This window comes from Tetrao urogallus (genome assembly GCF_951394365.1).
Source record: "Tetrao urogallus genome assembly, chromosome: 1".
NCBI lineage: Eukaryota > Metazoa > Chordata > Aves > Galliformes > Phasianidae > Tetrao > Tetrao urogallus.
Window position 1 is genome coordinate 125,396,258 of NC_136813.1, and position 23,247 is coordinate 125,419,504.

The 23,247-nt window shown below is 39.1% G+C and overlaps 1 protein-coding gene across 1 annotated transcript; it reads right to left on the bottom strand.

Moving 5' to 3' along the window:
• Positions 1 to 767: 767 nt before the first annotated feature.
• LOC306957754 (1-acylglycerol-3-phosphate O-acyltransferase Pnpla3-like) lies at positions 768 to 16,319 on the bottom strand (the record flags this gene model as incomplete). Its single annotated transcript, XM_079549065.1, has 9 exons — positions 768 to 1,059; positions 2,904 to 3,020; positions 4,107 to 4,239; positions 5,195 to 5,407; positions 7,227 to 7,287; positions 8,340 to 8,549; positions 11,322 to 11,387; positions 12,145 to 12,377; positions 16,133 to 16,319. The coding sequence occupies 9 exons, from the start codon at positions 16,317 to 16,319 to the stop codon at positions 768 to 770; spliced, it is 1,512 nt and encodes a 503-aa protein (XP_079405191.1).
• Positions 16,320 to 23,247: the final 6,928 nt, after the last annotated feature.

Here is a 23,247-nt window from a genome sequence, read left to right on the forward strand (position 1 = left end):
TCACAGCCACTATTTTACCTGCCTTTCAATACTTAGTCAAGTATTAAGCTCCTACTGAGTACAAAGAAGTCCTATGAAGTCACTGAAACTACCTGATCGCATCTCAGGTGAAAGCAGCCCAGTTCTCATGACTTTTTCCACTGAAGTATTTAAGAAGGGAAAGAGCCACAGAGGAACCTGAGCAGTCATTATCAGCTGTGCAATATGGACAATAACCTAAACTAACACTGTTCCTACATTATCTCATGCAGACAACTATTCCGTAATTAGAACAGTATGTTTAACATAAGGCATACAGACATAGGAGGCCACTAAAAAGCACAAATGTGTATTTCCCTTTATGAAGTACAAATCCAACTTCATTAAGTGCTATAAAAGTGATCCTAAAACGTGTTATTGGGAATTATGTTTTTAAAAAGCTTTTGTTACCAATGCTTCTTTACCAAGATGTTTACAGAATTTACATTTTTTGTCCTGAAAGTAGATTTAAAAAACAAAAATCTCATTTCCAGAGAGACACTGTTTACTACAAACTTTACTATAGTTTACTGAGCTGGTGCTTTGACAGACACGTAGTCCATCTCTTCCCAAAGGAGCCACTGTTTTAATGATCCATAAAACAGCAGAATTCCAAAGGCAGATTTCTCAGGAAGCTGTAAACATTTTTCCAAGACTTATTGGCAATAAACAAAGTGAACTTTAGTCCTTCAGGATTTAAATTTCTCCGCCAAATTGGAATTTTGGAAGCTGTGGAATCTATTTCCAAATTAATATTCTGGAGCAGTTTGGAAACTTGTCTCTGAAGAGGAGTCAAAATCTATTTCCAAACCAGACTCATCAGAATTTGGAAGAAAATTAGGATAGGAGTTTAAGTCTGACTGCTCCTTTGTCTTAGGAGAAGCACGTTTCATGACCGAGTCCATGTAGCATGAAGATTCCCAGAGCCAGGTTTCAATATCCGCAGAAGAATGAGGCATTTTAAGATGACAGTATGAAGAATGAAATTCCACAGTAGATGGGGCAGTCTGACATTTTCTTAGTGGTGTGTAATCGTCTTTCCTGTTTAAGAACAAAAAAAAAAAAAAAAAAAAAAAAAAAAAAAAAAAATATCAGTAGCATTTCAATGTCTCTATTACTACTCAGATTTCTTATACGGAATCTTCATATCTTCATGACAACACTATAGGAAAAAGGTTAATTCTAAATGTATTTAATGAGTTAGGACACAACAACAGGAAAAAGATCTTAGAACAACCTTATTTAGAAGAAAAGCATCCTACCATTATGCGATGTCCTGAGAAGTATATATAAAATTGTTAAGTTACAAGTCACCACACTGTTCTAATATGTATAGAAGGGGAGACCCAATTGGTGCTTTACCACTTGAATAGTTCTGATCTCCCCTAGCTACCCACTCATGAATCACAGCAATTACTGGACATTTACAAGCATGGTCTCAACATTCAGCAGGAAAGATAGGTTTTTTTTTTCCTTAAAAGTTCTTTCTCATCCCTTGCAGTGCCTTTAGGGAAACAAAAAAAAAAAACAAAACACAACACACAGAATACCATCATTCACTCCCTTCTAAACAAACTCCCCATATACATGCTTCAACATCAGTTTCTATACTTGAATTTCAGATGCACTAGAAGATACCATCCCAGCTGGTGAAGCTCCCAGAAGAATGCCTAAACAGCTCAAGTTTTCATGAAATTTAAGTCTCATTGCAAAAGAGAAGGTAGGTCTGAAGATATAGGAGGAAGAAGGGAAAAAACAGAGGGATTGTTTCTTTTCAGAAAAGCAGCAGTAAGTTCTTGATGGATAATGAAACACAGTACAAGCCCACAAAGAATCACCTATAGAATATAGTGCAGGTTTCTACATACACAGCCTTGGGACCTAGCCATCTGAAGGGGAAATCCATTTAAAGACAGGCTTCAGAAAACTTCAAAGTTTAACAGTGTAAATGATTCTGTGGGTAGGGATCATTGCTGTGCTTTAACCCCAGTAGGCAGACAAGTACTACACAGTCACTAGCCGTGGGTGGTTGAAAGAAAATGGGGAGATAAATGCATGAGAGTTTATGTATTGAGATAAACACAGTTTACCAGGTCAAGCAAAAGCTACAAGCCAACCAAAACAAAGGATTCATTCACTACTTTCCATCAGCAGGCAGATGTTCAGCTATTTGTAGCACATCACACATCCTGATCTGTTAAGTCTGGATTTCTGCCTTCTCAAACCAAATCTTAGGAGAGTTCATTTTTATAGCCACTTGGACTTTGGAGACAGCCTGCAAACACCAGCTCTACTCTGATAAGGCTGCACAACTCACTGTTACAGCAACAAGTCTATTTTAAATGGAAAATGTGGGCTGCAATTATTTTGTAGAAGTAGTTTGCCCAGGGATCTTGAACACTAAGCTCCTCAGCAAAAGGTGAAACAAATGGCAGTCTTAGATTCATACCAGGGCAAGTTGTCACTGATTCCTGCATATACACAGCACTGAGAAGAGTAACAGAAGCATTAAGTCTGGAAGGTTAAATCCCATACCAGTTTGATAGGAGAAGCATAATGAGTCTAGTTACAAGTGGGTTACAGAAGAGCTCTCTTCCATGGAAACAGAGGGTTTTTATTTCTCTATATGGAAACAGAGAATTAATATAACTCTACCAATAGGTAACACCCCTTCATCTGCAATACACAGCAGTCACTGATGAACTACAAAGAACTCCATACAGTATACTTAACAAATAAGAGTCAGAAGCAATAAGAACCATTTAATGCTACTCTTGAGAAAATTATCAAATCCTTTTAAGAGGGAAACTTATTACTACTTGAAGCTCTGTTAAGAGAGAACTTTTAAAAATACATAATTAGCATGCAGCAGCACGCCAGTTTACCTGGATGTACAGAACAGCCTCTTTTTTGCCTGGGAATAAACCGTACCAGCAATCTGAAGAAGTTGCTCTTGCATCCATCGAACATCAGCAGGCATGTCAGGAAACCAGTTTACTAACCTACAATCAAAATACACAAGTTAGTTTGTAAACAGAGCTCATGTTGTATTCCTACATAATGCATCCAACAAAGCAGCTTGGGGAGAACAACAGCTGTGTTAATTCCCTCACCAATATCTCCAGATCTTCTCAACCTCTCTAGATTTCCATCTAATTCACTCATCTCTTCTCTACAGTCTAAAGAAAAGAGCAGCACATATCACAACATCTCTGATCTATGCTGAGCATCTGACCAGTATGCGCATTCTACCAAATTCTAGGTAGACTACAAAAAATTCCTGTCTTTGAGTCCACTGTGTAGTAGGAACTTCCTGGTGAGTTTAAATGTTACATGGGAAACAAGAACAGAAGCACAATGGAAGTACAGTGAAGGCAGACAAAGAATAATACAAGTGGGGAAAAACCCACATAATTCTGTTGATTGCCTCTCATTTGAGGAACATGGCACTTCTGCATCATTTTAAGTGGCGCAGGGAAATATTTTACTGGAGTTCTACCTGAATCTACTTACAGAACATTTGATTTCTTCTAGTATTTTCTAAATAAAGTAAAAGCATGTGCAATGCACATACTAGAATTCAGAACTCAACAGTTTAGGGTTCACAGCGTATAGTTCCTCCTTTGCAAGAGTCAGAAAACCTTTAAAATCAGCACTGTTTCAAGAGAACAAACCTCAGTAAACCTAAGCAAACCCAATAAGAAAGTTTGTTTGGCAAATAAGCTCTTAGATTTCATTCCTGACTTCAGGAAGAATCAAAAGCACAGAACTCCAGATGGAGTTCAAATACCACTGCAGAATACAGAAATAGTAGTGAATAATCTGCACAATCACAGGATTAAGGGTGCTTCTTTTGAGGAATTAAAAAGCAGCTTTTAGCAGTAAATTTATTATTTATAACGTTTTCTTAGTAGGATTATTTATATAGATTGTAGAGGCTTTAGGAGGATGCACCTTATGTAGGTAGAAATAACTCTCTTTGGACAGTTAACATTTGAATTATAGAGTATCAGAGCACCTATAAATCTGAATAAGCATTCAGTTATACTCAAGTGCAATTACAAAGTGGTTCACGAAAACTTTCTTACCGTAAAGCAGCAGAATAAGCAGACTCCACAGGTAATGTATACGGTAGCATCAGATAGGATATCACCCGCATAGGGAAGAGTTTAGAGAACTGAGCATAGAATCCATTTGGTTCTTTACAAGCTTCCTGAAGCGCTTAAGAGTAATTGTGTTTGAGAAAGATGTTAGACCATTTGATTAATTCACTCAAGTTTTGGTAATCTTCAGTCAGTACGATCAAGTGTTACTGAATAAGGCTCAGACAGAAACTGGATGTCAGGCAATCTCAAGGCACTTATCGTGAGTACTCTCAATGCTATTTTAAAATATGGGAAGCACTGGCTAATAACGCAGAAATAAAAAGACATTACTCAGAACTGTTAAGCAGTAAATTTAAATATTAACTTCTGATGAGATTTAAGTATTTTTGGAGATGTAAACCTTATGTATTTCAGACAGCATCCTTGCCTTGTCTGAAACTGTGGAACTTTAGAAGTTTAAATTCTAGAGTTCCACATATTCCAGTTTTCATATACAGCTTTCAGAAGTTTCACACTTCATATTTTATTCTCCTGGGTCACTAGGACTACAAATTTCAGATCTTGGAAATACCGATCAGCATCAACAAGAAAATTTTGGTAAGAATTATAGACTAAGAAATATGAGAAGTGCTCCTGGTCTATTAACACCTTGTTAAGACAACAGGAAAACCAGGCAATTAGAAATCTACTGAAGTATGATATAAAAATAAGACAGGGGTAACCAGTGTTTGAATTTGAAGTTCAACTTTATTGTTAAATATACATTTACAAAGATACTGCAGACTTACAAACTAAATTCAAAACTACTTGAGAATTTAATTCATGTCTCCACAAAGTGACTCTTTTGCCCTGTGTCAGTCTTATTCTTGTAGCTAAATCAAGATACACGTTTCCATTTTCTACGTACTTTGAGAACATTTCTGATTTCAGCTAACCTCTGATGTCATAGAGAGTAATACAATTAAATAAAATAGCTTTTGCAAGTTATAAGATTAGAGTAAGGTGGTGGGGTAAGATGGGAAATCACTATTTGCCATTTAAAGTTACAGAACACAGTCTGAAGAATGTACCTTTACGAAGCCTAGGAGGTAAACTCTCAAATATGCTCTTCTCCAGAGGCCACGGATTTTGCTTCAGCTGGTCACCAAGTACTTCCACTTGAGAAGTTTCTATTCTATTGTTTTCAGACATATTTTTCTTCATATAGTCAATGTGTTGTGCAGCTTCATGAGGATTTGTTTTTGTGAAGGACAAGCTGACATAAATTGAGTCATTCAGAATACCTGGAAGAGTTAAGAGCTTCCACTTAGGCTCAATCCACAGGTCTTCAGAGTATCTGTACTTTGTTTATCATTACAGGAGATCTTATCCTGAAGGAACATTATCTACCTAATGTCAAATACACTTGTTCTTGTTCACTTGTTCAAATACACAAGCAGACAAAGATTTATTCATCATTACGACTACTCTTGTACAAATTTAGATCTTACTTTAGAACAAATTCTGAAGCAAATGAAAAAAGGGAACAATTAATTGGAAGTGAATCTGAAACACAGTCATTTGCCAAAGTAGTTTTCCAGCAGCAAAGCAAATAGCTTAAAGGAGATGAGGAAAACTGACATTTTCATTTGAAAGAAAACATCTGCAATGCATCAGACTAGAATGGGAAATCTGACACAGAAGGTATCATAAGAATACTTTGAGGTGCTGTCACAAGGTGCAGAAGGAAAGAGGTAAATATTAAGATACATTCAAAGTATGAAACTAAATTAGCATTTGTTGCTGATAACTGTCAAAAGTATATACAAAAGACTTTAGTAGAGAAGTTATCCATATCTAAGTATTCTGGATGGGGAAAAAAAAAGTAGGAGCTCCTATAGTTGAAACAGCTTAACAAGAAAGTAGATGCATAACTAAAGAGTTCAGAAAGGCTACAGTAAGAAAAAAGTATCACATCAATAGTATGAAAATTAGGACAAATAGAGCAATGCATAGGGGATATGAGGGGAAGACTCCAAGAAAAACCTGCAAGCAATCTCAGATACAGCATCAGATGGAAGTGTGCACACAGGAAACTCATAGGCTGTGTTCATGTACTGCACCTATCTTAGCACAGCAGCCCCAAGCTATAGGCACGTTTGTGTCTGCAAAAAGTTGTGCTTTTAATTACCTTGCAAAGGATCTAAAGTGGGACTCTCTTAAAAATTATTTAACAACATTCCTAGAAATTAAGCTCTTAAGCAGAACTGGGATGTTCTTGAACATGAAGAAATTGTTTCAAGGAAGCAGGAATAACATGTGCTTAGAGTACAAGCACATCAAGCTACAACTACGTTACAGCACATTAGCTGGCACTAACTCTAATAGTACAAACACCATAATTTCCATTCCTATAATCTGAGCCAGCACTATTTGCTTCTGCACCTGAAGAGTATGGGGATAGCATCTCATACATTCATACAAACAGTTACCTTCATGCTAAATAGTAAATGATTGCTTTTAACTTGTCTGTCTCAAAATTGAACAAGGAATTAGATTCATAAATATTTTATTGTGATTCAGGAGAAAGAGAAGATCTTTCAGTTATTCCTAAACTGATCTGGATCCCAGTAACTGCTACATTTTAAGACTACTCATAAAGTCTTTCACGATATAGACAAAGGATTTATCCATTACTTAATACTATTGCTAGACAGTTCCCAGTTCTGGATTATAATGGTCTTCCTACAAGTTTACTTGGACAGTACAAGAGAGGAAATAAGATTGCACAAGAGCATAGTCTACTCCTATCCTTTGGTATTAAGGCAAAAGAAACTGACATAATCTTTCTGGAATTATGAGTAGAATTCATTGGTAGTTTCACTAAATGATACTAGTACTGACTTAACACAAGAACGTTGAAAACCCTGAAGTGCAGTTTTTGTGTGACAACTGCCTCATGCAAGTAGTTAAAACTATGATTTCTACCAGATGAAATTCAGAATGAGAATATAACTTACAAAACCTCCTGCTCCCCTCAACCCTTTATTAAAAAAAAAGCACCAACTAAAAACACACAGGTTAACAACATATCACCTATAATCATCCACAAGAGTAACATACCATTCTCTTTCAAGAATTTAAAAGCATCTGAATATCCTTGCTCACAGATCTCTCCTAGTACCTGCAAGCAGAGGGTAAACAAGTCAGCAAATCAAAATTCAGATCAAGAGTTTATAAAATAAAAAGCCACTTACAACTATCTTTCAACCTTGTTAGTGTAAAATTTTCTTACAGTTGCTATAATCCTATAGATTCAGGTTAATAAGCCTACTGTGTGACACACAGTCACGCATACGACTGCTTTTCTGTCATCTCTCACAGATGTACTGAATCATTCAGTAAAAAGGACAGCATTCTAATGGCTTAGAAGAACTTCCTCTCCCATTTCATGTCTTTAGCATAATGTCAGAAGCAAGTAACAAAGCAACAGGGTGGCTTGATGGAATATGTCAATTCCCCTCTTCCCTCCCCATGCTTCCCAATTCCCAAAACTACAAGAGGTCAGCTGTGAATTCTCATGTTCCAGCTCAAACTCAGCCTTCCACATTCAGCAGATGCAACACCAGCTCATCTACTAATGTGCACAGTAGTCCTGGACAAAAGAAAAAGATTAACATACACATAAGTAGAATTTAATGTTTTTCTTTCGCAAAGTGGCTAAAAAAAAAAAAAAAAAAAATCTACAGCAATCAAAACATTACTTCTCTGTAATGTATCCCAGGTAAACTGGCAGACTTATTTTTTTATTTTTTTTTCCCAGTTTCAGCAACTGCAATTCTAGTTATTTCCCTCATCAAGTCTGCAATTAAATGCTTAGCAAGACTAATATCTGATGTAAATGGTTTAGAACTTTTGCAAAGTTCTGAAGAACCTGGTTAGCAGGTAAACATGAAGAGACTCTAACCTGACAGTTATTAATTCACCAGTGTGGATTTTATGATAGAATCCTGTGGTAATTCCTAAAGAAACAGAGCAAGACAATACCAATTTACATCAGAGAAACTAAAAAACAAACAACCCACTAGCACAGACTATGAATAATGCAAATAAGAATTGTCACAAGAAAACTTTATATGACCAGATAAAGCGCTGAGACTCCTGGAGCTTCGTGCAAAAGCAAAGTTTTTATACAGAAAAATGTTTCACTAAAAATACATGAAGGCAGGGAGTTACCTTAGGTTCTGGTGGAAAGAGTGCTTGTGTTAGACGATAAAGGTTCCCCAAACTGAGCTGAATGCTGGTGTTAGTCACATTCATTTCATGAAAGTTGGCAGAATTCCCCTTTGGACAGATATCACACTCCCCAGCAAAAGGTGAAACAGTAATGGTATTCTTAGATTCATACTGAGGCAAGTTGTCACTGATTCCTCCATCCACATAGCGCTGCAAAGATTAAAAGTAAAAAGAACACTGACATTTTCTAGCTAGCAAATTTCCCACGTAGGAATTAAGCAGCATTTACAACTAACAGAATGGTCTCTGCTATGCTCCCAGACTAAGCATTTTGAATAGCATGCTTTGTCCTGTAGTTCCACAGAAAATCTAAGAGTGTTCTATTTGGGATTTCTTCCTGTGTTTAAGAAACAGCAAGTCCATTTTAAGGATGATAATCCCACACAACGTGCCCTAAAATAACTGGCACAATTGTCTCCTCTTCCTCAAAGGACAGCACTAACCTAAGAGGTACTATGGTGCTTCTGTAGAAAGAAGAAAAGAGAATAGCTCTACACTTCCAAGTTTTAGGTTCCTCACTACTAAAACATTCTGTTTAAAAAGAGTTGCTTTTATGTGCTCTTGCAATTAGAATTTGCAATCAAAGGATGATAAATATTCAGACATTAAGAAATTGCTAATAAAAGTGAAACAAAGCTTTGCACACAAGTTTAGAAGTTTCCCAAGTTGTACTTTTTTGTGTGTTTTCAGCTGCCCACGACCAGAGTTTTAATGCATCATCATCTCAAATGTTCTAGGATCCAAGAACTGAAAAGTGCTATATGAGGTAACAGATCTGTAATGCAGCAGCTACAAAACTTAACCAGTCACTCACAATAGCCTTCTCTCCAGTAAGGCCATTTTTTGACAGATATTCTAACAGCATCAAAAGATCACCTCCTTACCAACTTTGCTGTTTTAGTGGCTCCATTTTCCTCCTTCCTAACTAGGCATCAGACAGAATCTGTGCATCCTTTCATAAAATGGAAAGGCAAGGCAGCTTTAAGCAGGAGCAATCTGCTCAAAGCAGTTTAATATGGATTGATACTTGCTCCCCAAGCACTGTGAGAAACAAACTAGGAATGAGGAAAAGGACAGCTCAAAGCAATTTATTCAACATACTCTTCTAGAAAAGCCTGTTCCTACCTGTCAGCTTTCTTGGACACTCTTTATACCCAGCAGTAAGCAGCTGCTGACAAACTTCCCACAGGCATATAATGCCATCACCAAACGCTATGTGGAATCATCATAAGATGTCTGACCAAGAAGGAAACGCACAGCCACAGAATGCAATCTTCTCATTAAATTACTCAGAAGTAGAAGCACATGCCTGAATTATGTTGGTTGGTTTTCACTGGGTTTTTTTGTTTGTTTGTTTGTTTGGGGGGGAAGGGGGCAATGGGGACTGCTGTTGTCATTGTTTTTGTTGGTTGTTTTGCTTTTGCTTTTTTTTTTTTGCTTTCTGTTTACAGTTTCTGCCTATCTGATCCCCTTAACATGTTTGGAATCTAAACCCATGGATATGATTGAAAGGTGTAAAACAAAAACCAAACAAAGTACAACAACAATCATCAACCCAACACACTTCACAACCAGCAGTTAGGTAAAAAGATGACCTCTATTTAGATCCCTTTTTTTCCCCAGCAAGTGAAAGACAGGTAAATCTCAGTCATTCATTTTGCTAAGCACACACTAGCCTGGTGAGGCACATAGCTTGTGCCTTGTCACAACGTAACTGTCTCTTACTAAAGACAGGAGGGAGAAAAGGTGGCAGAAGGAAACTTCACATTGGGGAATGACCTCAAATCCAACAGAGACCAGCCACTGGCAGTTCTACCACCTGAGAATAGCTAGCTTAGAACTGACGTTGTTTTATACCATGAAGTCCTTCAGCAAACCTGCTTTTTCTACTAACACTGGCCATGCTTTCAGAGGGAATGCAACACAGTCTGGAAGGTAATGCTCTGAAAATACTTCAAACTTCAGTTGTTGGAGCAGATGCACACAGGTAAAGAGCTGTTGCACATTGCTAGTATTGCACAGTTATTAAACATTTCCCACAAGTCTCTGTGTTACGTGCAGGAAGCACCAAGCCACTAAACGGCAAGAATCTACAAAGTTTAAATATTGGACATTCTACAGTATTTAAGCCCTACAGGAGTCATATCAAGCGTATGCAAACGTAGTATTCTTACTAAGTTACAACATGCCTCCTAAGCATTAAAATGATACCAAAGTTATTGCAAATAACAAAAGGATAAGGTCCCTCCTCCTTCCCTTTCCTCAAAATAGGGCCAAATAAAGCATCACTTGTGCATGTTTGTACTCTGAATGAGGTCTTTTAAAATAACATTGTTGTCTGGTGACAAGGACTGAAGAGCCAGATAATCCTGGATCCACCTAAACCTTGGATTCAGTCCAACGTCCTGTTTTCATAACACCTTTAATCTGGAGGAGTTTAAAAAGACATACAAGGTTCAGAAGTACAGATAAAGAAAAGTCCCCATACAGTTCTAATCACTTTTGCTTTAATTTAAGCATTTCCTGGCTATCCTTGACCTTTTAGTACTTACAGATAGCCTCGAGAACAGACTGTAACCAATCACTTTTAAGGAATTATTATTATTATTTTTTTAAATGTTCTTTTTTTTTCCTGCATTCCTCCCCTCTCCTTGTTCAAAGGAAATGAGATTTGGAAGTACAGAAAATACAACTTAGTAAAAAAAACTCAGCATAGCCATGAAGTATCAAGAGATCGTGTAACCATGAGATTATGTGCATTAATGGAAACAGACAAGCAACTTGTAACAAACATATAGGTTCAGTACTAGGAGCTTTGATGAGTGTATTTCTTTTGTACTATTATAATACAAAAGAATATACACTGTTTTCTTTTATTTTCAGAAGATCTAAAAATAACTCCAGCTGTTAACAGAGACTTACCACACCTCTAAATGATGGCGGAATTAGGCCACAATAAATTGGGACAAATGAGCTACAGATCAATGCCTGTAGGAAAACGAGATTATATAAATTAAAAACAGTAACTGCTCTGTTACTGAAGTTATCATTTACATTCATCTCTTCAGATGCTAGCAAAGCCAACTGAACAAGTAACAACAAAAAAAACAAACTAGGAAGTCCTCTTACATAATTACTAAAAAAAAAGAAGTTATAATCAAGTATTATTTCATACAAAGGATGAGGACATTCAATTTTGTTATTAATGTAATCATATTTCATCTAAAAAAAAAAAAAAAAAAAATTTACAAGACGACCATCTGTAGAAATATTAATTAGAAAGAAAAAGTTTACTTTAATTCCCTTAAGGTACACATTCTCTGAGAAAGCCATGTAACCACTACAGGACACCCACACGATTCCAGAGGAATGATATTGTACTAACTTTTACACTGATATTAAGAAATAATTTTAAAAAGCTACTTTTTAATGCTTCCTGATCACTGCTTTTATAAGAATAACTTTGCAAAATATTCTTCATGACAGATACAGTTGCTTTAGATGCAAAGCACTTTAAAGGCATATCTGTTTTTAAGACTGATCTCTTGCACACCTACTCACCTCATTCACAGTTACATTAACTGGAAAAACTTGTAAATGAGTATCCTAATAAAGTTTGAATTAATTTTTAAAGTGCAGTCAAAGTAACAGTGACTTAAGATGTTTAAAATCAAAAACGCAACAGAAGACGTTAAATGGACTCAAGGCTACCAAAACCTCAAAAAGTTGCCAAAAACAAACATACCTGGACTACTTCTTCTTTAGAATTAAAATTAGATATCAGTGTGTTTTTACCATCTGAGACTCTAGTTAGCGAAATGCACAATCTGCCCGATGACAACAGGTGAGTGTTTTCTGGCAGATTTCTCATCAAGCCATCTCTTATTATCTTTATCACATTAAATGAAGGATGAAGAGGACCAAGATTCCGCTTTCTAGCTTCTTTGGCTAACGCTAGAACATCCGCACATGCTTCAGCTGCAAATAAAACACAGTTCATTTACAAATGGAAGTAAAATACAAACAAACCCCACGCTTCCATTACTAAAGCATGTCTAGAGCTCCAACTGGCTGTCAGCATGAAAAAAAAAAAAAAAGACATCAAGAGATTTTTAACACAGAAACTAACAGCCCATCAGTGTTTAGCTGAGTCTGAGTTTTCTGAGGAAGAAAAAAAAAAAAAAAAAAAAAAAAAAAAAAGGAGTCACTAAGACATTCAAATAGTTGTGTTCTGGTGAGGACCCAGCCACTAAGTTATTTATATTCGTTATTTCCATATAGATTGTAGATGTAAAACACCCATTTGAAATACTCTAATTAAAAATTATTCATTCTGGAAACACGTTCTTTAAAAAGAAACAAAGATGAGTAACCTTCCAGCAGCACAGACGTATTCCATATGCAACATCTACAAAAATTACATAACACACAGATTTAAGCTCCACACTATCTCTGCTGAAGAAGCCTTGGTTCATCACAGCTAGTAAAATTTGTTTGACATTAACAACACATACTGTTACAAGACACAGCAAAGGAAACATTTAGAGGAAACCAGATAGGGAACCTCTGCAGGTTAAGTTTTTAAAGCAGTAGGTAAGGAACACAGTGGTGATTTGCAACACAGGTCTCCACTTAAATAGGCTTTATTATTATTATTATTATTATTATTTTAAATAAGATGTCTGTTACCTATCGGCTTAAATTTTCTCCAATTAAATCAGCATTTAGAAACTAGAGCAAACCACTACAGAGAACCATTGTTCCTACAGGACACCTACACTGCTCTAACAATCACACACAGCCATGTTTAACAAGACTAACAGAACAGCTCATCCACCTGACTAAGTTTTGTTTAAACACTGAATATTATGCTCCTCCAGGGCATACTTTGGGGATATTGCCTGATAAGCCAGTCAGCTTGGAAGCGGAAGGGGAGAAGGGGAAGGAAGGTCAAAGTAACAGGTCATTAACCTGAGTGATACATTACAAGGTCACCCACAAATATGTTCAGAACCTGCAAATTTTAACTTGCATAGCTCATTTCTAGAACAGATAGGATTCGACTTACCAAACTAATCATCAACACTGCACTAGAAAGAACTTCGCTTAAGCTTTTGAGTTCAATTTTTTTAAAATATTGTTTTTCTACAGTATTATTTTCTCCTCTCATGTAATAATACTTCAACCTTTCTTAGCATACTAAGTCACACAGTTTTCTTCTAAGCATGGCCATCTGTGTGGGTGACCACATCATCACAAAAACATCAAGTATCCAAGACACCTATGGAGAAGATCTAAACTGTGAGCACCTCAATGCCTCCTGTTTGGATCAATCTAAAATGCACATCATCCTCTCAAGTACAGCCACCTCCAACCTCCTCCCTTCATCTTTCCCTGATCTCACGGCAGAAAGTTTCCCCCTACATCCAGCAAAGAACTCTTCCCACCCCCCCACCCCCCCCATGTTCTGTGGCTGCTTACATTAACTCAAACTACATACTCTAGCCAACAGACTACAAAAAGCATGAAGAAAGCCTTTACTTAAAACATCCAGGTACAAACCTCCAAGAAGCGAACTATGCAAGTCAAATTAAGTCAGAAATCCTGTATACAAACACAACCGTAGTTTTATGCGCAGAGACAAGGACATGAATTCTGGGCTGAGTTCAGTCAAGTTTTGAACATCTCCAAGGACAAAGATCCCACTGCGTCTATGGGCACCTATCCCTACATTTTCCCCATCCCATGGAGATTTTCTTTTCTTTGTATCATAGGTTGGAAAAGACCTCTCAGATCATCAGTTCAACTGTCTGCACATCACCAATGTTTCCCAGTATCTGCTCAGAATTCCCCATGCTCCAGCTGTGCCCCTTCCACCACACATCTCTCAGGAAAGCTGACTCATCTTTTTTTCCTACAGTGAATGGCAACTGTGAAAACATGTGGGACGTACAGCCACAACTGCAGAAATAAATACTGTGTATTACACACAATATCAGTGTAAAAGAGCCGCACAGTACAAACTAATGAAGTATATGAAATTATTATAATTCTTCTTAAGACCTTAATGGTGATCCTCTGCTTTCAAAGAACCATACAAAATTAGCAGCTATAAGGATGCAGAATTAACACGGGCATTCCCTCTTATTGTAATAATTCAAAGATCTTAGAATGTGGCTGCTTTTGATATGTCTTCTAATAACCTCAAGTGTCTTTAGAAAAGATAGTTTCTAGGAGAGACACTCTCACCCATAAAACTTATTACCAGGGATAGTGCTCACAAACACACTAGTTATTCTATTATTTACAGATAATTCCACTTGGCACATAAGAAAGAGATGACACTGGAATAAAATGAAGTTTGCAAGTCTTAGTTCTTAAAACACTAAAATTCTTAAAAGCTGCGGATATCAAATATTTTCAGGTAAGCAATATGAACTGTTTTTGAGCTTATAAGCACTTCTAATATTCAGTGCAGCTTTCTAGACCTTTTAAGCAATCTACAACTAATTAGAACTTAATACTAGACATGGACTAAAACTTTTGCCATTTTATTGAAGAGCTCCCCAAAATTTTGAAGAGAAAAACCAAACCCTCTCTCAGTTCAAAACATGTTCTCATTGTTTCCTCCTCTCCCTCTGAAATATAAATATACAGTCTTACAGTTCTAAGCCTGTTAGGGGTACCATGAACAAAGACTGCCACTTTTGAGTCACAAGCCTTTATGCAACAGATCTTTTTGTTCTAAAAGGAAAATCATTACCGGATTCACAGAAATTTCACACACTTCTCAAAACACATTCTAGCCACTATTTAAAACAGCTTAATATTTTATTGTATCAAGCTGCTTTAACAATTCAACATGTCAAGTTTATTAGGCCAATATTTTGGGGCTCTCACAAGCCCTCAATAGCGTGGTACACTTCTCGCACTGTCAGGCAAGCAATATTTCACAACAGAGTGCATTTACTTGCAAACTAGTATCTGTCATCAAGAAATACCTGGTACAGACACAAAACAGCACTAACTCGATTACTTAAATCACAGCCAGACCGGTAGAACACCTAGTTACCCTGAGCTGGAAGGGACTCACGGTGGTCATGGTGTCCAACCCACTGCACTGCACTGTACACAGAACCACCCAAAACCTAACCCACTCCCGAGAGCTGTGACCAAACACTGCTTGAACAGCAGCAGCTCAGTACCACGACCCTGGGGAGCCTTTTCCGGTGCCCAAGTTCCCTCCGGAGTTATTCCTAACAACTTATTGACATCAGCCACCTTAAATCAACACCTACCACCTTAACCAACCCACCGTCTAGCTGGCAATACCGAGGCCAGAGAAGGGAAGCGCGCTGAAGCCAGCATCAGCGCTGATCGTACCTCACTCAGCCTCACCCCAATGGAAGGAAGGGAAGCTATAGGGGCAGCAGGGCAAAGCTAACTGAAGCTCTAGCGCAAAGCAAACCGGAGCAGGGACGCGCTCGTTTCCCAGCAAGGAGCCCTGCGCTGCCTCCAGCCGCGGGCCGGGCCGTGAGGGGCGTCTCCCGCACAGCCGGCAGCGCCGCCCCGACCCCTGCACAACCGCGGGCAGCCGGCACCGCTCGGTTCGGCGGACTGCCGGACGGACAAGGTCGGCCAAGCAGGAACGCGGCCCACCACCGCCGCCCCGCACCCAGCCTGCCGCCCCCGCCCGCCCCGCTCCGCTCCGCTCCACTCCACTCAGCTCCGACCCAGAGAGCCGCCTCCGACGAGCACGGCGCCGGCCAGCGCCCCGGCCGAGGCGCCGTAGATGTGCCGGGCATCGCGGATGATGTGCGGGGCGTGCTCCTGCAGGCAGGTGGCCGCACCGATGTGGTAAACGCCCAGGAAGCCGCAGCCGGCAAAAGAAACGCTCCAGCCGCGCTCGCGGTCCAGCATGGCCAGCAGCAAGGCAGGGCGCCGCCGCACCGGGCCGGCGCCGCTCCCGCCGTCGCCCCGCCGGTCAGCTGGCGGCGGCCCTTCTGCGCCTTTACATGGCGGCCTCGCCCAGCACCGCCCGCCCGCCAATCGCCCGCCGCCCCTCGCCGCGTCGCGATGGCACAAGGCGGCACAGCCAATCCGCGGGCGGCCTCAGAGGAGGCCCCGCCCCGGGGCGCGGCTGCGGCACGCCGAGGCCGGGAGGCCGCTCGAGGCCCCGCGCCTTTTAGTCTGTAGGGGAGGTCCAGGTCAGTACAGTGTATAGCTCGATGGGAAGCTCTCGGCTCTGCGTTTCTCAGCATGGGGTAGAAAGTGCAGATTTAGCAATTTTCCCATTATCCGACGCTCAGAAGATCATAGTGTACGTGTGATGCATTTAAAACAGCATCCCGTGACACTACAAACAAGTACAAGGAGAGCAGCTCGATTCATCTAAAGCCCCAGCAACCAGCAGCAGCCAGGCACCTCCATGTGCCCAAACACCTCCAGAAGTTCTGTAGCACAGCAGCACTGCTTGACAGCAGATGATTAATACAGCACCATAGAATCATTGAGTTGGAAAGGGTCTTCAAGATCACGAAGTCCAACCGACCACCTGACCTACTAAGACCCACCACCAACCCACGCCCTCCCATAACCACGTGCAGTGGTCTGCATAGCGCTGTGTGGTGTGCTGCTGTGTCACCCCGCTAACTCACCAGGGAGCAGACCCATTTGCCAGTGCAGCGCTATGGAAGAGCTGTCTCATGGCCCAGATTAAAAGGTGCCATCCTTGAGTCAGCACACCCAGACTGGTGTAGCAATACCATCAAACTTTCAGGTCTGCAGGGTGTTTTCTTCACCGCTAGCTCAGATATTTCTGTGGAGAGTTGCTCTGCAGGCCTTTAAATGATTCTGTGCTCAAGTGCTCTGGAAATCTCAAAAACATTTAGGGCAGGATTTATGATTATGAAAAGAGGCACCAGTTTCCTCTCGTAGTATAAGGGGAACTAGTAGTTGTATGTGACTCCCATCCCACTCCACAAATCTCAGAGTTTCCATCAGGATCCTGCTGTAATGCTGGTAGAAAGCGAGTGGCTCAGAAGGGAATTCACAATGTGCTCCCCAAAGCTGTGCTGTAAGAAAAACAGAACAGCATCTGAAACCCTTTCAGATTTAATTGCCTGTCAGGGCTGCTGGAAACCTATTCAGCCGCCTGCATGCACCATCGTATCCTAACACCTTAAAAGAGACAGAGAGGAGCACACACTTTCAAAAACACGCCTAGGGGAGGTTGTGTTGTGCAATTTATTTGCAGGGAACACTGCCAGGAAGAGCAAGAGTCAAGCTGTTTTTCAACCTGAGTGGCTGGAAGCCAATTCTGAAAAGTCACAAGGTAGTTTTACCAGCAAGATCTTGAATAATCCTTGGACAAAATATGTGCTATCATGAGGAAGTCTGAATTTTGTCTCTAAATGAACACCATAAGCACTGGACCATATTTTCAGTTTCCCTGTCTCTAACAGCTCCCCAGCCACCTGCATCTGCTTGGCCCATGCATCTTCATTCGTTCATCTCACCAGTTCCATAGGCAGAGCAGAGAATGTCCTCAACCCAATCCTACCTGTCCTTCTGGTGCTTCTCTTCATTCAGCTCACAGAGAAGGAAGGAGCTGAAAATGGAGAGGGAGTCACATCCTACACTTCCTAAATTTAAAAGTGAATGACCTCTTTTTCCTCCCCGTTTTCTTCTAAAAGAAAGAGCCATCTCTTCTATTTTTGTGGCTTCTTGTTTATTTGTTTGTTTGTTATATTCTATCCACTCTTGCTCTCACACTACTCAGAGCTTACATACAAGAAATTACCATTTCTTAATCCACGCTTTTGAAAAAGAGGCAGTGAAGTGCTCAGAGAGGGACAGCTCTGACCTGCTGCAGAAACTGGACAGGGAGAGCCAGTTAAATAGCAGGGGAGCAAGGGATCCTCAGGGCATTATTCCATCAAGAGATTTTCCAGTGCTAATCTCAATTTTGCAGGCAGAGATCAACTCCATTTTACAAATTATTTTTAGCCCTAAGCTGTCACTACAAGTCTGTTCCTGAACCTCATTTCTTTAATAGTTAGGAGTCTTTGCATTTCTACCGTACAGTGATACACAGCCATTCATTATGATTTATTCTTACACTCTGTTCTTTTACTTTAGTAACTCTTTCTTTCACTGACAATGCACGGAGTAATGAGCCTCGTTCTCTGCCAGCCCTCAGCTGTGAACACTCAGGTAGCTGGGCTCCTCCAGCCCTCTGTCATGAGACACGTGCTGCAAATGTGCCCTGACCAGTCCTGTAACCAGTCCTTTGGACAGGGCACCACTAAAGCCATATAGTTATAGTCTTTACTGGGGAAGCTGAATCTAATTGTGATTAGTTATATGATTAACTAATACATCCAAGTCCTTCCTCATCTCAGCTTAAATGTTTTGGTTTGGTAATTTTTTGTTGTTGCTGCTGCTATTTTTGGGGTGGTTATATTTATTCTATTATTTTTTTGGAAATATTTTCCTCCTTACACAACACCAAGTTTTCTCTATACTGTACTCCTCCCTCCTGCACATGCCTATTCTTTTTTTAATACCAGTTTTTATCTCTTTTGACTGCTTTGCAACAGATCTTATAATTTCTCTACTATATCATCTCTAGCTTTTTAAACAGCTTCTCATGCAAAATATCACCAGTAGTACATGTAGACAGGATGGATCCTACTTCCCTTGCTTGGAAAACCAGCTGTCTCATCAAAAGGGTAAATTTGTTTAAAACACTGAGCCTTTGGCTAATCGCTTGCCTATCTCATCTCCTTTTTATCTTCAGGCCTATAAAGATAATTGTTCTTCCTCTCAAAACCTGTTCAAATCTTTTGTTGTTGTTGTTATTGTTGTTCACATTAAATTTATTCATTTAATCCCAGGTACAGGTTTATCTGTTCTGAATCTCATAGCTTTTTAGTATAAAAATCCTATAAGCTAGCTCTGAAAACTGGGCCATTTGAGAAAACTGATGCAACCTCTTCACAAGCCCTGCCAACTAACCTTACTGTTGTACAATATGCAATTTCAAAATTGTCTTATTTTATCTCACATATACTGTGCTGCAATCAGTGTTGCAGGCATCCTAAATCCTTTACTGAATGCACTCCATAGTCATTTTTTCAGTAAGCACAGGGAAATGAAGTAAGGCCTCTGGCAAAGTAATAGAAATTTAGTGTTGTTTGATGGAGTAGCAGGAAATGTGCATGCAGCTTAAACATCTGCTTACAGATGCCAACCAAGCCCAGTGCTTAGCATGTAAATTCAACAGGCGTGCCATCTGTCCATTATGTAGCCACTGTAAGCTTCTCCCTTAATCCTTTCCTCTTAGCTACAATGCGAATTATGATTTAGGTGTGCCATTTTCCTAAGAGACTGATTAAACCATTGTAAAAAAAAAAAAAAAAAAAAAAAAAAGGTATTTCTACAGTACTTACCACTACTTAGAAGAAAGATACCACTGAAGTACTAAGTTTTACTGAAGGCTTATCATTTATAGATAGAGGAACCACATAGGACAAAGCATAAGTAGGAGGCAACAAAGGAGCACTGCTGGACAGGTGACAAGTAATCAGGTCTGAGATCTCGGGGGGAGAAAGAGTATGAGCTCTGGTCTTTTTGTTATTCCATAATTCTCATTTATGTACCCTGAATATGCCAATTCGTCAGAGGAATTAATTATAATCAATAAAAGATGGATTTAATATCCTATAGTCAACCTGTGTTGTTTGGGCACATCCTACTACTGTTTGGGTGCTATCTTCTAAATTGAAGGTCAGAAGTCCAAAAAGTGCATGAGGAACCACAGGGCCAGGGCAAGGAAATGCTGCTTTACAGAGGGAGGTGAGCTAAGGACAAATACTAATCATAACCTGGAAGGGAGTCCCATTATATTCTTTGTGCCAAGGCTCCACATGCACACTGCTGCTCTGCTCACTGACTTCTGCCACAAGATTTATTTCTGGAGAGCAAGGACTGAGAATGTTATTTACATTTTCCTGAAAATAGTCTGTTATAGTTTTTCATCTATTAGCAGCACCAGCTAAATTACCCTCTACTCTATTAGCCTTTACATAAATCTTGGCCAACAACTGGATTCCAGATCTTCCTAAAAGTTGTACTGACCAACAGACAGATAGTTTATGGCACTATTTTTCTGTTCACACAGTCCATTAGGCTTTCAGAGGCCTCAGGTTTCATTGCCAAGAGATTGAAAGTAGGTCATTTTAGTGAAAGACACTGACCTGCTTTTTCCTTGGGTCTGACCTTGCTAGTCTCTGAGAAAATTATTAGGGTTTGGATTAATGTTTTGGTGAATATATTCCTAAGCTATTTTAGTAAGGAGTAATAAACCTACACAAATTTCAGCATATATTCTAAAAATTGGTTTGTACACAGCTAATGGTAGATGCTGACAGTTTCTAAGCAGTTTCAATACAGCTTCCAAGCTTCACTTCATAGTTCTAATGTATGCTTTGAACTAAAATGAGAGGCCTGTTCTGAGTTTTATTTGGCAGTGGACTAACAGACACTGTTTTAGGCAATGGGAAAGCAATCATTAAGATGTATAGGACAGGAGCAATACAAAAATCTATAAGCAGGTAAAGCTATCTCTGGAGTTTTCTGTGGGTTTCTGTCATAATCTTTTTTAAGGAAGAAACAAACAAGCAAAACCTAAAACAAACAAGCATGCAATTCAGTTTAGAAAATAAAACAGCAATTTCATGTACCTTTTGCTAAGATCCAGCACTAAGCCATTCTGTAAAGATGAACTCCTGTTTTCCCAGTAGTGACTGATGCCTGAGGAGAGTAGAGCCAGCTTTTGAAAACTTCAGTGCAGTGCATTACGCTGTATGCTCTTGGAAAATTGAAGACTAATACTGGAAGCTATATTAGAAGAACTTTATTTGGATCCTGGTAACAAGGAAGCTATTTTATAAGTATTGCTGAATCTCCAAACAGGAGATCTTCTGAGCGACGTTCATCTAAATACACTATCTGTTGAAATGCTCCTTCTACCACCAGCCTTCACTGAAAGTGATATGGGAAGAGAAAATGTAGCGTTCTTTTTTTAATTCAGTTTTCAAAACATGTGCTAAGTAACAAAACATTCAGCGCATTTGCCTTTGACTAGCTTGTTTGTCAGCAGGTCTCTGTAAAGAACAGAACAGATTTTAGGTATGATGCAAGTGACACATGCTATCATGCACTCTGGATCATGGTGCTGCTAGCAAGAGTCTAGTTAATTTGCAGCACATGTAACCCACTCACCACTAATCAAGTGCTCATTATAATCAAAAGTACGAGTATCCACCTCATGCTGAAGGAATTATAACAGTGACTGAATAAAAATCAGTTAAAATTGTCCATATTTTCATATTTGGAGAGTGGCTGGAACCCGTATAACTAGTTCTGATAGAAGAAACATTGAGTTTTCATATCTTGAATTCCTTGGTGTGATCTGTTTTTCATCCTCCGGGTTAAATAAATCTTGAGAGTAGCAATTTGTTTCTCACGCTTGATACCACAGCTGTTGCCTTTATTCTTCATAATTTCATAATTATTACACAGAACAAATGGCTTAATGCTATTTCACATTAATATGGTCAAAAATTGGTCTGCTGTATTTTCAAGGCATTTTTGTTTCCTAACCTTGTGGCCCGATTTCTATGTGGCAATAGTCTATTGCAAAAGACCACTTGCTGCTTTATATATCCTACATATATTAAAATGCCTGTACCCACTGCTGATTTGCAACCTTTGCTTTTCTCATTAGTTATTTTTAAAGGACTAGGAATTTTTGAGGTGGAAAACTAATAAAATTGGGTATGGCTAACAAACTCAAGGGAAAATTGAGACCTCCACTGGTGTTAGATTGTTCAGATCTTGTCTTACAAAGCACAAGTTCCTTTTTCTGCTTGTAACGAAGTTATTGGAATTATGTTTTCTCTCTTTAAGCTGTGTCATTTTTACATTGACAATATTTTTAAATAATAATTCTAGCTATTACTATATATGTTAACTGCTGTGTGGTAAATAATTTTGTGATGTAGAAACCTGATTATCTTGTCATAAAAAGGCCTAGTAATCAACATTTTACAACTGCTGAGACAGTGTCACAGCCTCCTCTATGGTCTTGACCTGAGAAGCAAACCTGTTATTGCTCTAAAGATTAGGTACTTGTCTTCCCATCTCTAGTACCAGTGGTATTCAGGAAATTGCTCTAGAGATAGATATGTAGATAATGAATCATTTATCCAGCCGAAAACTTCTCAAGAGTTATGATACATTTCAAGATAATCCATTAAGATTATTCTGTATTATTTTGCATTCACCTACTTACAGAGGTTTCCATTCTGTACAGAAATTTGCTACAGAAACAGCTGATCCTTCACACAGCACTGAGAGATGAAAATAGAAAATTGTGGAACTAGCATTTGTAATAAAAGGAAATTATTGCTTGTGTAAATAGGAACCAGTATAATTAGTAACCAGTAAGCTGCTTATTGTGCATTAGCCCCTTTCTTAACATTTGAAAATGTGGTAAGAAATTCTGGAGAGAGGATTAAGGAGATGAGCATAGTGAAGATGCTGTCAACAGAGTATGTGGGTGTAAACAGTAAACACTATGTACAAATGCAGGTGTTTATTATAGTAGTCCTAGCTCTCTTGATTCTTTAAATATCACAGATTTGAAATTTCTCTATTTCTTCCAGTTGGAGAAGGGAAGAAATGGATACCAAACAGTTGTACTTTGCAAATGACTGGATGACAGAACCATATAATGAGAGCATAATGAGAGCAGGGATTGCAAAGTGCCGCAGAAGGTTAC